The 16,775-nt window shown below is 41.3% G+C and overlaps 1 protein-coding gene across 6 annotated transcripts in view; it reads right to left on the bottom strand.

Annotated features, from left to right (window-relative positions):
• ARHGAP32 (Rho GTPase activating protein 32) overlaps positions 1-16,775 on the bottom strand; it is a 256,290-nt gene that overhangs the window by 83,696 nt on the left and 155,819 nt on the right. For all 6 annotated transcript variants that reach the window (XM_076358639.1, XM_076358640.1, XM_076358637.1 and 3 more), the window contains one exon: positions 14,657-14,743. In XM_076358639.1, the coding sequence (XP_076214754.1) occupies positions 14,657-14,743 (87 nt within the window). The remainder of the gene's footprint in view (positions 1-14,656; positions 14,744-16,775) is intronic.

The following is a 16,775-nucleotide window of genomic DNA, read 5'->3' as shown; positions in this document are numbered from 1 at the left end:
TCTAATTTTCCAATTCAATAATTACTTTTCTATTCTTTAATTACTGATGGTCCTGATTTAGAGAAGCACATGCTTAAATCCCATTAATGTCAATGGGACGTAAGAATAGAGGTGAAGTTAAGCACACAGTCAAGTGATTTCCTGGATTCAGACCTTCAATTACGAGCCTGGGTGTGACAAATTTCATAAAAATAAAAAAATCAAGTCTCAGATGAAGATTTCAATAAAGCCATAAAATAGTTTCATGATCTTTATAAGGAAAAATTGACCACTGACTTAAAAAATCCCTCTTGAACAAAATCAAAGTATTTTTTGGAATTTCATTTTACAGAAACGTTCACAATGAAAAGCATCATGACAATTATGGAATTTCTCACAAAATGGAAAATCTGCGCTCATTCCTACTCTTATTACAGTTCGATCTGTTCTCCCTTACTCTTGTACGCTGTGTGGGATTAAATGTATGATGAAAGACTGGTGAGATTTCAGCACACTGCACAAAGCTTCTTATTTTTTTCCGATTATCAAAGCAAGAAGAAATGTCATGCTAAAAAATCGATTAGATTACTGAACTGATGATTTAATTTCCACTGAGCCAGAGATTTGAACCTTCCATTAGTAAAACCATTATACGGAGATCGCAGATCATCAAAAGCTACCCAGGCTTCACATTGCATGAGACAAGATTCAGAGGGACAAGGATTCAGAACCCCAGCTCCACGAGCAATATTTTTAGCTCTACTGGTCAAATGGCCTAGGGAGGACGACATGCAGCCATAGCCAGGAGATGTTTACATACTCCCTTAGGCACAGCTCATTTGGTGATACTTCGAGCGAGCAGCGGTATCTCCCCCTGTTCCCTTTCTTCCTGAGCCCAACACACAGCATGACAGTTGCAGCTCAGTGATGGTTTGTTTCATTACTAACAGAAAGACATTACTTATTGCAGTACTGCTTGGTTACTGTTGGACTGGGAAAAGCAAATTTAAGAGGAGGGTATTTTAAAACATCTGTTGCATTTTCATTCCCATAGTTAAAAACCCCGACCTTTGCTCCATCATCTCTTACATCCTTCAACTGACCAGTACAAAAACTTTACTCATTTCTAAGAGAGGCTCCCATAAGCTCAAGGCCAGTTCCATACAGGAATATTTTTATGTAGACTTAACTGTTTTCCCTTGGGATCTGGCAAGAAGCAATTCTTCCCCTGTTGTGCATTGAACAGTCAATGGCTTACTCGGAGGCATCCAGCTAACACTAGAGAAGCGAATAGGTTCATCTGTGTCAGTATTTGTGATACAATTCATTTAGAAAACAGATATACACAAGTTTTATAATAAAGATTTACAGATCTCCTCTCCCCGCTTTGTAAAAGACTGTATTTCCAGCTGAATCTGTCTACATCTGTGCAGATAGGACTCCTTTTTGTCCATCAATGTCTCTTCAAGCCAGACAGGGTACTACTGAGTTCCAGCACGCACAACTTTCCTGTCCCACGGTCTGAGTATGTTTTCTCTGTAGCACCTAAGATTTGTTTATTTTGAGACAGGGATAGACCTTTCTTCTCTGGTTCAAATGCTTGTTTCCTGAGAGAAATCACATGGATGCTCTCATGAACCTTACCAGTCCACATGGAGATCGAGACCAGAAAATGAGATGAAAGTATATGGCAAAAGTCACTGCAGTTTGACCCTACAGTAAGAAAACACCACGTATTAAATAGCTGGAAAAATGCCAGCATCCACCAGTAGCATTTAACTCTGCCATGTGGGCGACTTCTACAGCTGTCTGGGTCTTGGGTTCTGTATGTTATTCCAGCATGACCCTTCAGCCCTTTTTCTATTACAAGTCACACTGGAAAATGGCTTAGAAATTTAGTCAAAACAGAAAACAAGACTGATAAAATCCATCACTTGGAGTTTACCCAGGAAGTGTTTTTAACTGGTGCCGTAGGTGGCTTTATCTAAGCTTACGTCTGTTTACCAAAATGTCCTGGATGATTTCATGACTTCCGGTGTATTATTATAACTTTAAGGAAATTATAAATCTTTAAAACTTAAAGGGAGTTTGCAAAGCTACTTTATTTCTGAATGAAAGTGTACGCTCAGCAGTGTAAGGCTTTTTGGCTAGCACATTTCCAGGTCCCTCCCTGAGGCCACGGATGGATGCTCGCTTTCATTGCTCCTGGTACTACTTGTCAACAGGAGTTTACTCCTTTCCCTCCCCACACCACAGGGCAGGGAACACTCACATTATGGCTCTTCCTAAAGCTAGAAGACATTTGCATTAGCTTAACCCCACTGATGAATGCATAAATTTTACTTAACAAACATTAGCGCTTGCTCCCGTGACTCCTTCAGCTGGCAGAGCTGGGCAGTGATGAGCGCTCGGCACAGTAACAGCTACATCAAGAAGATGTCTGTTCACTTCTGGAGTTGACCTGGCTTAGAAGACAGCATCAACAGCTTGCAGCGTGATACCCATTCCGCTGTCAGGCAGCTGTACGTATGTTTATAAGAAAACAAAGTATGGGGAGGAGGGAGCTTTAAATAAGGTGAGAATGATGAAAACACTAAAACTTCCAAGCTCCACCTGGAATCACAGGAAACGGACACATGAGTGACCAACTATCACAAGATGAAGGGAACATACGCATGGACAGGCCGCAAGGCAGAATGCAGAGGAGAAAGCTGAGTATTTTTATGTGGTGAATCCTTAATAGCCTTATTCCACAGAAGAAATTAATCTCTTTCAGCATTAATTATCAGTTTATTATCAATTAATTGCAATCAGCTGGAAAAAAGAGATTTTAATGGAAACCACTGCAGCTTTTCTCCTCTAAAAATTATACTTCCTTGTGCTCCCTGATTCCAATTACAGATAGAACACTAAAAACACACGTGGCAACACAAGGCTGCCCGTGGCCTGGTCTGAATGACAGCAGTATTATTTTGGAAACTCACCACAATTAGGAATATGCAACTTTCTGAGTGCTAAGCTGAAATAAGCCATGACCTTCCAGTGGCTTCTCCATCACTCAGAAGAGCAGCTTTGCCAGAAGCATCCAGACAGCGGGCAAATATTTGGCTCAGGCTTTGGTGTCAATTGGTTTTGTACAGGTACAGGGAAATACGGGCACGCTACGAAGACCTAACACAAACATACCATGCGTACGGCATTTGAAATCGTAACAACCATTTTTCCTCCCACAAGAAAGTCTGTTTCTGAACGGCAGGCGTGCAGACACCCAATGAACTTGAAACAGGATTTACAACTCTCAACATGTGAATGAAATTCCCTGCTCTCCTGACATGTTATAATTTAAACAATTCAATATCAATCATCTCTCTAGTAAAATTATACCGTAAGAGCAACAGGTCACAGAGACACACAGGGGTGAAGGGGAGGGCGGCCACAGCACGGGGGACTGCTTTTCTACACTTCAGAAAATTAAAGTAATAACCCAACATGAGCTTACAGCCACAAAGGAAATACTTCGAAGCCACTAATAGACTAACTGCTAAGTAACGCAAACTAAAATTCTACCATCCTACAGGTAGCAAGACAATGAGTGAAAGCATATACATTTACAAATGATTATATGGACATTGCATATATTTAAATACAACACCCTCTTTACCCTGTGCCCCAAATGTGCTATAATCTACTCAGCACTTAACCACAGAGAAGAAAATGTTTCATCAAAGTAAGCAAGCACTGCTATCCTTTAAAACAAACCAAACAAAAAACCCTTTGAAAATTACTTGCCTGAGGTTAGTAAAACAAAACAAAACAAACTTTCAAAATTACTTGCCTGAGGTTAGCTGCAGCAACAGTAGCTTAGGCAGATACAGATCTCAATTTTCTTAAGTCTCATTTCTTGGGCACAGCACCGAAGCAAACAGCTGATTTTTTTAATTTTTTTTTTTTTTTAAAAAAGTGCCCAAAGCACATAGGCATGTTTTTGTTAAAACTAATTGCCAGGAAGAAAAGATTTTGTAGGTCCAAACCCAATAAACTTTGTTTGGAAAAAAACCCCATAACCCCAGTTATGGTTGCTACGCAACAGGACACACATCTACCACATCATTTACAAAATCACAGAAACTTAGAAGCATGGAAATAATTAAAAACATGCTGTACCTGGCACTACTTCCATTACAAACCCATTTATCTTGACACCCCACAATGAAGCAGAAAATGTTAACGGTATTTGGAAAATATCACTAAGATCATAAGAAATGCCCTGCTGGGCCAGGCCAGTGGCCCACCCTCCAAGAGCGGCAGTCAGAGATGCTCCTTCCTGAGGACACGTGTCAGCTTGGCCGCTCCTCCAGTCCGTTCCCCTTCCACCCCCCCCAAATTTATCAGGGGATGTCAGAGGGAACATCTCTGCCTACTCCTACTCCTTTGGGTAGGGTTACAGAGATAAAAGACATGAACATTTCAAGGAAAAAGGTATGCAAGCAGGTAGGTTAAAGATGTAGCTGACCAAAACTCAAGGAAAGAGGTTAGAAGGGTGAAACATTATTTAGAAAGCACAAGAAACGGAAGCAGCTTTGGAGAAGTTTTGTTAACAGAGCTGGAGCTGTCGCCAAAATGGAAAAATAGCTGCTTTTTTGGCAGCTGCATGCATCAGTTTTAAGAAGAAACACTGAAAAGCGGTGCCAAGACCCAGGAGATGAAACATTTAAGACAGGCCATCTTTAATATCTAATATCCCTAATGGGGTCTTTTAAAAAGGTAAACCACAAAGTTTGAAATAAATACAGTATTATAAAACAACAGCTCAGTTAAAAAATGCATCGTTAGAAAAACAGAAAGTCAGTTCCTTCTTATCTGTCAAAGCCTGAGCCCTTGATTGCAAACTTGCTCTACAGTCTCTAACAATATCCGTTTGCAATTGTGCTTAATGCCTACATCCCACAGCCCGCCTGCACATTCGCAGCTTTTGAAGTTTGGAAGCTGCCAGCCCCTGCCAAGGAAGCGGAGAACTCAGGAATTCACAGCAGGTCTACGATGAACTGATTCCGAGTTGTTTCACACTTCAAGTGTAAATCTTGCTCAACGAGTTGGGACCTCGGCATTCGCTGAACTAGGTCAGTTTATCACACAAGAAACACCTGCTTGATGGTTTTTAGCAAACTCGGGGCACAGACCTGCTCTGTAACTCTAGGAAAGCCCTAATGAATACAAAAATTTAAGGAACAAGCTCAATCATGTTCCCCCTGAGAATTCTGTCACCAATTCCTCTAAAACAAAACTTATTTTTAATTTAACGTACAGTCAGTTATAAATCCAGTTGGGCAACGCGCCTCTAGTTATTGAGGAAGACAAAGGCATTTAACGCTTCAGTGTTTTTATTACCAAAAGCAACTCAATTACGAATTTTCTTTAGAATATCAGAGTTTAACTAAACAAGGTGCACTCAGCGTAACTGGTAGGGCGTAACTTTGAAAACTTTCCAAATTGAGAGTTTTGCCACTTTGTTCAGTGACAGTAAATATTTGCTACAAACAACGAAGATGACGTATCTTTGATTTACTCCTAAAGCATCTTTACACACATGCTACGTATTTTGATGTGGTTTCTGTGCTCTGAGAGTGCCTTTTTTTAAGTAGTCTTTACTAACCTGCTTGTCCTACATTTTACGTCCAATCTGTTGTTTGGAAGGGCAGATGCTCTTCCAAGGCCTATGAACTTTATCTACATGCAAGCTGTTTAGGTTTGAGGCATCATAACTGCGCACCTTGTCTTTCTCCTGATGCTTGCTTAGCCACCTAACATCTAACATTACTTGTTGATCAAAGAAACTTTGCAGCCTGCGGAGGATGATACTGGATTAAAATGCTTTGGACTATCTGTCCCAAAGGGCTGTCAACTCTCCCAAGTAAACAGGCACTGTAATATTGCTATTACAAATGCATGCATGTTAAACTTCTCTGTAAGGAATAAACATCAAGGCGGCTAAGAAAAACAGGAACATCCACCACAATCCTCCTCTTATTTTGGATTTGAACCAAGCTCAGCTCTTGGAGACGTTGTAAAACAAGTAGAATTGTAGACAAACTGCTCCTCTGCAATGCATTCACACTTGCTTAGTTATGGGGCAGGATTCAATGTCTCTTCAGAATAAAGCCAACTGTCCTCTTCAATTTGTGGCCGGGCCCAGCCTTGTCTACAAAGCACCACATGACAATCAGAAGCCCTGCCAAAATGCATCACTTGCAGAAAGAAACCATAATCGCTATCCTGTCCTCTTAGATTTCAACAGTGATTTTCACTTTTGCTTCAGAGCTAAGTAGAATACAATTTGGACACAAGAAGATTGATCTCTCTAATTCAGAGCTTGCTTTCTGAAGGCAAAATGCCCAAAGGACACAACATTAACTACGATACAGTTGTAAAAGCTTCTGTTGCTTAAAAAAACTTTCATGGCAGCACATTCATGTGATACTGCATTTTATTCTGAGAAATAATTTTCCCTCTTGCTCATCATCCCCTCCTAGACCAGGGCTACACCAACCATTCCCTTCAGCGGGTAGGTTTCCATCACAGAAAAACATCTGAAGAGCACATGAAAGCAGCTGTTGCCATATATCACTCACTGTTCCCTTTCACAAGTAACTGCCCAGCAGCTCAGTCTGATGCAAGTCTGATGAACTGGTAGGCTGCTGTCTTGCGGCGATCACTTTCAGATACCCTCTTTCCCCAGTAAAAAACACCCTCAAATAAATTCACCAGACCGTTTCTTCACTAGAGCTTATTGTGGAAGCCATTAACAGAGAGCACAGCAAGCCTCTATCTTTGGTATACTGAAGGGACAGCTTCAAATGCACCTAAATTTGCAGCTGCTGAAGGAATGTGCTTTAGCACAAGCAGTTCCATGACAGCATTTCTCTCTGTAGCGTCGCTCAAGAAATAAATCATTCGGTTCAAAATCCATGCACAGCTAGAACCCTGTTACTGCATCTCAAGCATCCAGAGTCAAGAACAAGAAAGGACCATGCTGACCCCGTTTCCTTCACAATACGTATTTAAATAGAGAAAAAATCAGAGCGCCATGAATGGAGAAATTAAATACCAAAGTTTAAGAACTACAATCATTTTTCATCTCTTGTTACCAGTGGATAGATTTACACACAAGGGTATTGAATCTGCTCTGTGTCTGGGAATGGAGTGAAGGACAAGTCCCATCAGCTGGGCAATGAAACCCCAGAGCCCCGATGACACACGGATGCCGCTGTAGGTCAGTGCAATGCTGCTCCTGGATTCATTACCTCCTCCTGTGCAGCACAGAAGACAACAGCTAACTTCTGTATTTCCATTCCACAGTCCCAAAGAGCACAAATATACTGCAAATGGCCAAAGCAAGCAAATGGCACAACTCTTGGAAGTCTTCCTGCTGGTGCATCTCCTAGATCCCAGTGCAGACACCCTGCCGACTGCCTGACTGTACGCTTCAGAATAAAAGGCAGCAAAGACAACCGGACAAAAATCCTCTTCACCTCAAAACTGCTGCTTCCACTGTTGCATGTCTGAACCACTCGTGTGAATTAACAATCGCAGAGCTACATACAAATCCCACGGTGAACAGAGGGTGTGGTGCAATACACTTTTAAAAAAGGAAAAGGACACAGCACACCACAGTGTTAATCCTGTTTGATGCTGAGGGCTGCCCTACCCAAATCAGTGTTTCGCAGCAAAACTCCAAAAAACAGTCAGTCATATCCTTGTCCTTAATGATTATTATCCTAATTAATGAATGAATTTATCCTTTAGTATTATCGCAACAGCTACAGAGTAATAGATGTTAATTATGCAGCTCTTAAAGGCTTCTAATGCAATTCAATACCTTCTCTCTTCCCTACAGATGCTAGTTTACTTTTGAAAAGCCTGGAACAGACCCAAGTTTTTCAAAGACACTACACCTTGGCAGCGCTTTGGCATCGCCTGAGCTTTGAACACAGCCCAAGAGCACTTTTCAGGCTGCTTGCCAGCTTCATACATTCTTTATTAATCCACATTACTATTGTCACTTCATTTTTATTTATCGCTGTTGAGAGCAGAAGGCGTGTAGTATATGACCTAAGATCAACCATTCAAGCACAGAACATCAAGTGATGGATTAGCATTGTAGAAAAAAGGATTTTAGCTGCTTTCTTTTAACTAACGTAAAACAGCCCTCCTCACCCGAGAAATGCTTAGGACAGAGGTTTCAACATTTGTTAACATCTGGAAGGATAGGCGAAAACAATTCAATCCATAAAGGCCTACGGTCAGGTTTTAAAAAGTTTGGGGGGGCTTACAAATAAACACCCAGTAGCACAACAGGGATTTTCCAAAACTTGCAAACATGTGAGGTACCTAACTCTCATGGGCAAACTTGTCAGTGGAAGTTACATTTCTCTAGGCATTTTGTTGCAGTCATCTTTAGGCAAGTGGTACCAAGTGTCAGAAAAGAAGTACAGAAAACAAGCTAGGGGGGAAAGGCCATGACGGTGACCAGCATTTTAATGCATTTTAAACCAGAGCAACTTTCCTGAGCCCTTCTGAGCAGACAAAGCTTTAAGACATACTGAGGGTCCCTATATGCAGTTTGCAAAAAGCACCTAGCGCGCTACCAAATCAGAGCGTACCCTTGCAGTTCGGTGCATGTTCATTTTACACCTGCTTCACTTTAGCTGCACCACCACTGAAGTATTCCGCCACCCATGGGGTGGATTTTGTTTTCATCCCTGGTAGGACTCATCCAGCAGCTACATGGACACTAGCCCTCAGGTGGAAGAGGGGGGTGAGAATGCATGGGTAGGGGCAGGAGGCTGCAGCCAGACTGCAATAAGCATAATGTGAAACTTTACCTGAATTAACTATTCAATAAAAGGACACAGTAACTGCTTTTGTTTAGCAAAGTCTTTTTTAAACAACAAAGGCAGAAAATTCTATATTAAGAAAGGAGAAGCAGGTTAACACATATTCTGAAAACAGATTTTGCACTGGGTAGGATCCAGCTTGGATGCTCCACATAGATATATCCCATTAACAAAGATGAGACCAGCTTTCCTCTCGGGTTTTTTTTTATACTTATATAAAACACACACAAGTATATATGTGTGTGTGAGAATCTGTCCCTTAGAGTCATCTGTTTAAAGAACTGTAGCTTTTCACAGGAGGAATGTTAGTAGCACTTACTCAGTAACTGTTCTCTAGGTGTTTGAGCTTCAATCACACAAGACTAAACTATTAATATATTAAAGAACAAGCCTTCAAGACAAAAAACAATCATACAAAAGGTTTTCGAATGTTTGACTCAAAAATCCTACTGCAAGCAATTTGTGGTTTTTAGTATGGACTATCACAGGCAGACAGAACCAGCAAACCATACTTTAGTAGTCTGAGTAAGACATTTGCTTCTGTGAAAATATATTCCACGCTCCTCTCCCCACAAACCACCCAGGATGGGGAGTCCTGTCTGTTCTTCCTACTTGGATCCCATTTTTTCCTGGCATTCTCTCCGCTGCCCTTGAAGCACTTATTATTGCAACCACGCTTCCAGCTGTGGAACGCTGGATGGGGTTGCCTTCAGAGTTTTGCAAATACTGTTCTTCAAACAGAAGATACCAGGCTTGAATCTCCTGCAAGGCAGAGCTGGGAGATACAAGTGGCATAGATTTGCGTAAATGCCTTCATCTAGTACATCAGAGACCTTATTCTATCAATCAAAATGAACACAGCACAGACAGCAATGGCTGCCTTGAACAAAAAACAGGAACAGGGCAAAGTACTGTGCATCCTGTACAACAAAGCCACGTGGCTCAACTTGCTGCCAGTGTGGGGTCTGCAAATGTGAGCAGAAAAATGGAGAAAACCCATGCTTGGACCATGTGAGCTTCCTGCTTTGAGAACAGCCTTAGAAATCTACCTTAGTTGCAGCAGAAAGAGGCTTCCTTTGCAGGACGTTGGCATTATCCCATGAAAAGTAGGAAACAGAGAAGGTAGCGTGGCTCGGTTCTGAGATCACAACAGCCAGTCTGTGTTTAAGGGTCTGCCATGAGATCTAGTCCTAAGATGATTTTGAACGTCACTCATGCTTGCGTGGTCTGACATTTCTGTTTTCTACTGCCTGTCATTTCTGTTTCAACAACCTACCTGTGATAATGAAAACGAACAACAAAAACCACAAGAGATGGCTAGACTTTAAGGTCTCCCTTAGAACTCGAACATTTTTACAACCCATCTCTTGCTCTCTCCTTGCCATTCAAAATTTCACAAAAAAAGGATGTTTGTAGTGTAGAAATACCGCAAATCTCACATTGTAATTAGTGTTGCATGCTTTTTATTTTTCTTTCATTTTTCAAAAGAAAAGCTTAGATTAGCCATTCTTATGTTATAATACTTAAATACATATGCAGGTAGTTGCTGCTTGTAATGTCACACAAACAAATCCAAAAACATTAGAAAGGCAGATATTCAGCCTGCTTTACAACTCGACAAAACATGCTGGATGGATTAGCCTATTTCAACCTTTTTGCAGGCTCTTACTTTTGTTGATTTATTGCCAACACACATAGTAACCCCTTTTAAATGTGTTGCAGATCTTGTAAATTCTTTGCTTATCCCCGTGGAACTTAGCAAGGATTGCAAACACTGTCAATGGACCTTCACAGCCTACAGGTACAGCATAAACTCATAAAGGTTTCAGACATTCCCTGTGGTCCTTTAAGGACCACGCTTATTGTTAAGGCTTGCAATTACTGTCTACAGAGTTCAGAGGTTCACAGCTACAGTCCTCACACCACCTCTCCCAGGATTTTATCCTCCTCTGTTTCCTTACGCAAAAAACAGTCTCTAGCATTCTTCAGAGACATCTTCCTCCCTAGCAAAAATGCACGTGGCATACTGTCTGCACTCTGGGAAAGTGCAAACTCCAAACACTATTCCTTTTCCCAAACATCTTTCCTCAGATTCCAAGCATTTGTAGATTGTTTACAGAAGTCTTCTTTCCATTCATTCATTCATCCATCCATCTCTTCTTTTATCATAGAAAGGGATTTTCTTTGCATTTATTTTAACGATAGCAATCTTTCAACAGCAGTAACTGTACATGTCCTGAAAGCAATCTTCTAGAAACGAGTAAAAGTTAAACAGTGCAATCTTACTTGGAAAAAAGGAAAACCCACCTGCATTGCTCTAAAAAACAAAACAAAACAAAACAACCCCCCCCATCATCAGCTCTTTCCAATAAGATTCAAAACCCTACATTTGTCATTTGCTAGTTTTCATGCTTAAAATTTGTTCAAAGAAATCAAAAGAAGAATCCTATCTTTCCACTTTTCAGAAACACTTGGAACGGCTCTCTATATATTCGCACTTCTTCTTAAGAGCTAATAAACTGGATTAATTTTTTGAGGTCTTTAAGTAGAAGAAAAACTGAATAGAGACTTAAAAAAAAACCCTCTGAACCTCACACAAAGCTTGTATTTCACAAGCTGACTTGCAGCAGAAATGTGTCACAAATACAACTCCAAACCCCATTTTTTTTCAAACCTTATCTGGGAAGGTTTTGCAAAATAGGCATCAAACAATAATTCTCTTTACACCACTAAAATTATACTTATAGATGGGAAAGAACGGGATAGAATTTCTTTAGTGTAAGTGCTGAACTGTAGTTTGCCAAACACAGCTAAGACTAAGCTGGATGTTTTAAAAGTCTAATGTTCAAAAGCTTTGGTTTTGTTGTCTGCTACAGAGTGAAATGACTAAATAAATGTCTTTTTATGGACCACACAACACACAGATTGTATCTGCACAGGCCAAACCGGGCAAGGCACAGCAGTATAATGCATTCAACCCCAAAGCTAGTTTTTTTAGCTTATTTCTCTAAGGTCCGTAATCTAAAATTGCCAGGACGGCCAAATGCCCTTGCTCTTCTCCATGCTATCTGTTTTTGCAACAAATCACAAATATCTTAAAGCTTGCAAATTTATATGGGTTTAGCCTTAATTATCAGAATTCTTTTTCTCTGTGTCCATCTGAGAAATCAAGGAGATTTTTGCAAGCTGCTGCAGTAGGCTGAACACCAACGCTAGTAGCATATCCAAAAGGCAAGCAAAGTGAAATTTGCTTTACAGGCTTTTTTCCTCCCTCCTTCAATATTTTTGGCCTGATACAGATGCGTCCTGCCAAAATCTCTCCCCACTGCACTATCATTCCATGAGCTATTTCACACCTCCCATTCAGTTCTAAAGCGGAGCCAAACCCATCCAGACACCGCTGGTATCCAACGCGTGACAGCATGGAATCTTTCCCTGGACATTAGGAGAGGCCATGAGATGTCAGGGGTGAAGTATCTCCACGGTAGAAATGATGCTCAGCTGTGCAGCTCCTTTCCATGCCTTTCCACTCATTGAATCCAGATGCCACAAGTTTCTCAGCTTTGTACGTATCTGAGAGACAGCGACATAGACTAACACGTGAGAGGTGAATCACAGACTTGGGGTGGGGAGCAATTCTAGCTAGCCAGAAGGATTACTTAAAAAAAAAAAAAAGAAAGAAAAGAAAAGGTGACTGGTTCTATGCCCATCCTTTAAAGTGATGAGGTCAACTCCCAGTGGTTTCATTTTAGCTTAGTAACACTGAAAAAGAAGGTAACAGAAGTTCTCAGCAGTTGAGTATGGCTCACAGCCTCTGGATCTGTCGGCCAGCAGCTCAGTTAAGTCTTGCTGCAGCATCTTCCTTAGCCAAGGCACAGAATTCACCACACTGTCCCCACACAAATCAAATCTCTGCACTGTATTCTCAGAAGCATCCCTGCAAAGCATCCGTGAGTCTGACAGAAGTGTCGGACAAGCTGCTGGACAGCTGGGCTCACTCCAATCACTGCACCATCAATGCCTTGCATGCTATGCACCGGCTACTTGCTACTCCTGGGGCTTGCCCCTCCACGAACATATTCTGCAGGGTTTAAGGACACAATTATCCCTGAAGGTGTCCTGTTACTCTTTAGAGATGTCAGTAAGGTAGATAGAAAGATCAGAAGTGGTATGCTTCAGGGTTAGAGAAAAACTGTTCTATAAAATATTGGCATTTCTATAGGCCCACCTGAAATAGCCAGGAAAGAATACAAGGTTCATCTCTGCATTAAGCACTGCGAATGCAGTCCCCGACGTGAGGACTCAAAACATATCAAAATTTCAATTTCCTTAGGTCCCCTAAAAAATCGTGCTCTCAGTCACTGTACTGCTCTTGGCTGGGACACAGACATTTGTCCACCATTAAATTTTGCTGTGCTGCTTGTTAGCTGGGATTGCTTTTCTGAAAAGTGATTATTTTGTATGAAACTGGCTACAGCTGGGTTAGAACAGTACTAGCAAAATGCCCAAACACAGGCAGTTTTAAGAGATGCTCACTTTCAGCCTCTCTCCCCTCTCCCAAGAGCACTGTTTATATATACATGTATTTATACATTGTGCATGTGCGTACTTGCATTGTAAGAGCTGACAACAGAGAGGAATTATTCTGTGTGTTTCTATCACACTAACTACACTGCTGTAGCTCCGCTTGTGCCAAGCTCCTCCTTCAAAACAGAGCAGGATGCTTTGCTCCTCAGCTCTCTCTGAACACACTACACCAGTGTGCACACAGAGTCAGGGCAGAAGAGCAGGTACACTGCTAATTCACAACCTGTCTCTGTGTGTACTAATGCCGCTACGCTGGTACAATCCGACAGCAAATACTTCCCTACCCCACACACAATTCACATGTAGGCAACACAGGTGTGCCTATTCCATACACGTCCTTTTAGTACCTGAGAAATGTCAGCAGAATCACATGAAGAGCTTTAAAAAGAGAGACAGACGCCACAGTGATTCCCATAAATGTTCAGCATAGATTGATAAGATGGACGCTCAAGAAGTGCCGAGATGAATCATGAAAAGATCTGCTATGTTAAGACCAGAAAAATGACCAAACGCAGGTATTAACTCTCAGTTGAATTTGTCAATGCAATGTGTCTCCTACAAACAACAATTTCATTCAACATAACCTATTATGTAGCATTTTACAAAGTCACTATCCCCGTATTAGGAGACGGGGAATCAGTGGTACAAAGCGGCAGATTTATCTGCCCAAAGCATTTTGATACCACAGTAGCAGAGGCAGTGAAAGAATTTCATACCAGATGTCTGGAGACATAACTGGGAACAGACCAAGAATCCCCATCTCCCGGCTGCCAGCAGCACGCCTTGATCAACAAAAATACTGGCCGGCATTCTCCCTCACGTACTTCCTCTGTTTATGTATCTGGTGCGTCCGTGTGTCAATGCACACTCCCCCCACAACCGACAGGCATACGTACGCGTAGTCTAAGCATGCACGCTTGTGTCTGTAGGCTAATCATCATGCAGCTCTGCACAAACTATAGCGAGGATTATTTGCTTAACAGACTCCTTTTTCTCCCCTCCATGCTCCTTTTCTTAAAATTAGCTGGTCGCAGTACCACAGACAGCATCCTTTGGAGGACCGAGCCAGTGAAGAAGTGGAAGAAACCACACGTGCCGCAGAAAAGCGTCATATCAAAATATTACGAGGCTGTGTTGCCAAACATAACGCAATACAGCCTGCAAAATGAGGTAGGGGGAGAAAATATGGCATTTACCTGACAAGAGATCTGTACAAGGTAGACCAGTTCCTTGGATTCACAGCCGTTTCTCGTTACTTCATTCTGTTCCTCCGGGAGTGAAAGCTACACCGCGGGAGCGGGGAGGGGGTGGAGAAAAGAGAGAGAGAGAAAGACCAGGTCAGTGAGCAGGGATAAACCAGGCATGTAATAATGCATGAAGCACAACATTCACATCAACTTGCTCCAAGACATGCTGAGTATCAGGGAGTCAGGGAAATGCTTGTCTGTCTGGAGTTGTCAGATAGAAAATATTCAGCATTCATGGCTTACACAGACCCTCGAATGCCATTGGATTTTGGCACCTCACCTGACAGTTTAAAAATAAAAATATGGTTCAAAAATAAAGCAATCGTAGGAAGGCAAACTGTTCGAGCCAGGGCTTAAGCCTCTAGCTTCAAAATCTGCAAAATTAATTGTTCACTGAAAATATCTCTATAAATATTCATGTATCAGATAACAGTGATTTCCTCCCCCAATTTTATTCATTTTTTATGTTATGTGTTCAGGCAGACATTAGATAATAAAACATATCTCCTAATTTCAGTGTTGTCAAGCAATTTACCACAACAGAGAGCTTTATGGCACCATTCATCACATACAGAGTCACTAAATACAACATCAGGATGTGCTTTTTTTCAGAGCAGTGAGGAGAGATTTAACCGTGTCATTCCTGTACATGTACCGAGTGCCTTGACTAGTCCTACTACTAGTCCTGCTACTCCCACTAGTCCTATCCTATACTTAAAATGTCTTACATTTAATGATCTTCTCTGAAAACAGAAATTACAAAGTGATCATAAGCAAATTAAGACTGTTTGCAAAGCAAATAAAAAAAGGAAATGTCTTCCAAAAAGTTGTGTTATAAAAGAGAGAGAGATCCTTTTCCAGTGCAGAGCCCCAGGAAGAGAAAACCATGAAACACTCCCTTAAAGGTGCACGGAAAAGGCTGAGGTATCTCGGCCTCTCTGCACACACCCGGAGCCATCATTGCTATCTTTACTCCTTATATGATGGACATTAAAGTGCACAGTGAAAGCACTGCCGTACTTGCCAGAAGAGTTATTCGCTTTCTTTCTTAAGCAGAAATGATGTCAGCTTAAAAATAGAAAGCACTGAGGAAGAGTCCAGGACTTTTTACACAAAGGTCTTTTGGAACAACACTCGCTCTCTTGGAAAATGCGTACATAAAAATTTGAGTCTGTAACAAAAAATTATAATTAGCTAAGACCAAACAAATGCAACAACAAATGAAAGTAGAAATAAACGTAAGAGTGAGGAGAAAAATCACAAATTGCTGTATTTTCATGAATGTAAGCAAGAGAAAATCAGAACCACGTGATTAGAGGCACGTACCTCCTGAGAAAGAGGGAGATGGAAGGCAAAATTCGCTTACATATGAGTGACCACTGATACCCAGAGTGAATTTAACTTTGCATTTTGCCGGTATCTCTCTCCTCTTTGTAAGGAAGTTGCAGAACATACAAATTCAGCACTCTGCCTTCACCAGACATAACTTCCTGAATACTGATTTCTTTTCTGATGGTTGTATACAGGATTGCAGATAATTAAAAAGATTTCTGAACCAAAGAAAGTCTTTGGATTTCCATAATTTATTATATTTTTACAGCATTAAATGTATTTAGAGGAAGAGAGAGAGCACGTGCAAATGCTCACCACTCTCTCTTGCTGGTTATGCACATAAAACTTTCTCCCGCTTTGTGGCAGTCCTTTTTGGCGAGCAAATACAAATTTTCCATCAAAGGATTTGTATCAGAAATCAAGTTTGCACTGATGCCTAATGGTGTAGGGCAGCTTAAAAAAAATTGTACCTAACTGGGGACATCCAAGAGCCTTTTGCCGAGGCTGCTCTTTACATAACTGGAAGGACATAGAAAGTCTTACAACACTGTGCAAGCTCTCGAAGATGAAATCCACTCAGTGTCACCTCCATTTGGACACTATCTTTACTCTGTCATAAATCACCGCTCTAGAAAACCCATGAAATGTTTCCCTCGGCCACTGTTGCAGCTTCTCCTGTACCACCTTCTCAGCACGCTCTCTTTTTCGGCTTCCAGACAGCCTCTCGTTCCACCTA

Source organism: Aptenodytes patagonicus, chromosome 23 (assembly GCF_965638725.1).
Source record: "Aptenodytes patagonicus chromosome 23, bAptPat1.pri.cur, whole genome shotgun sequence".
Lineage (NCBI taxonomy): Eukaryota > Metazoa > Chordata > Aves > Sphenisciformes > Spheniscidae > Aptenodytes > Aptenodytes patagonicus.
The sequence above is the reverse complement of the archived record's forward strand: the minus strand, read 5'-3'. Positions and strand labels throughout refer to the sequence as shown.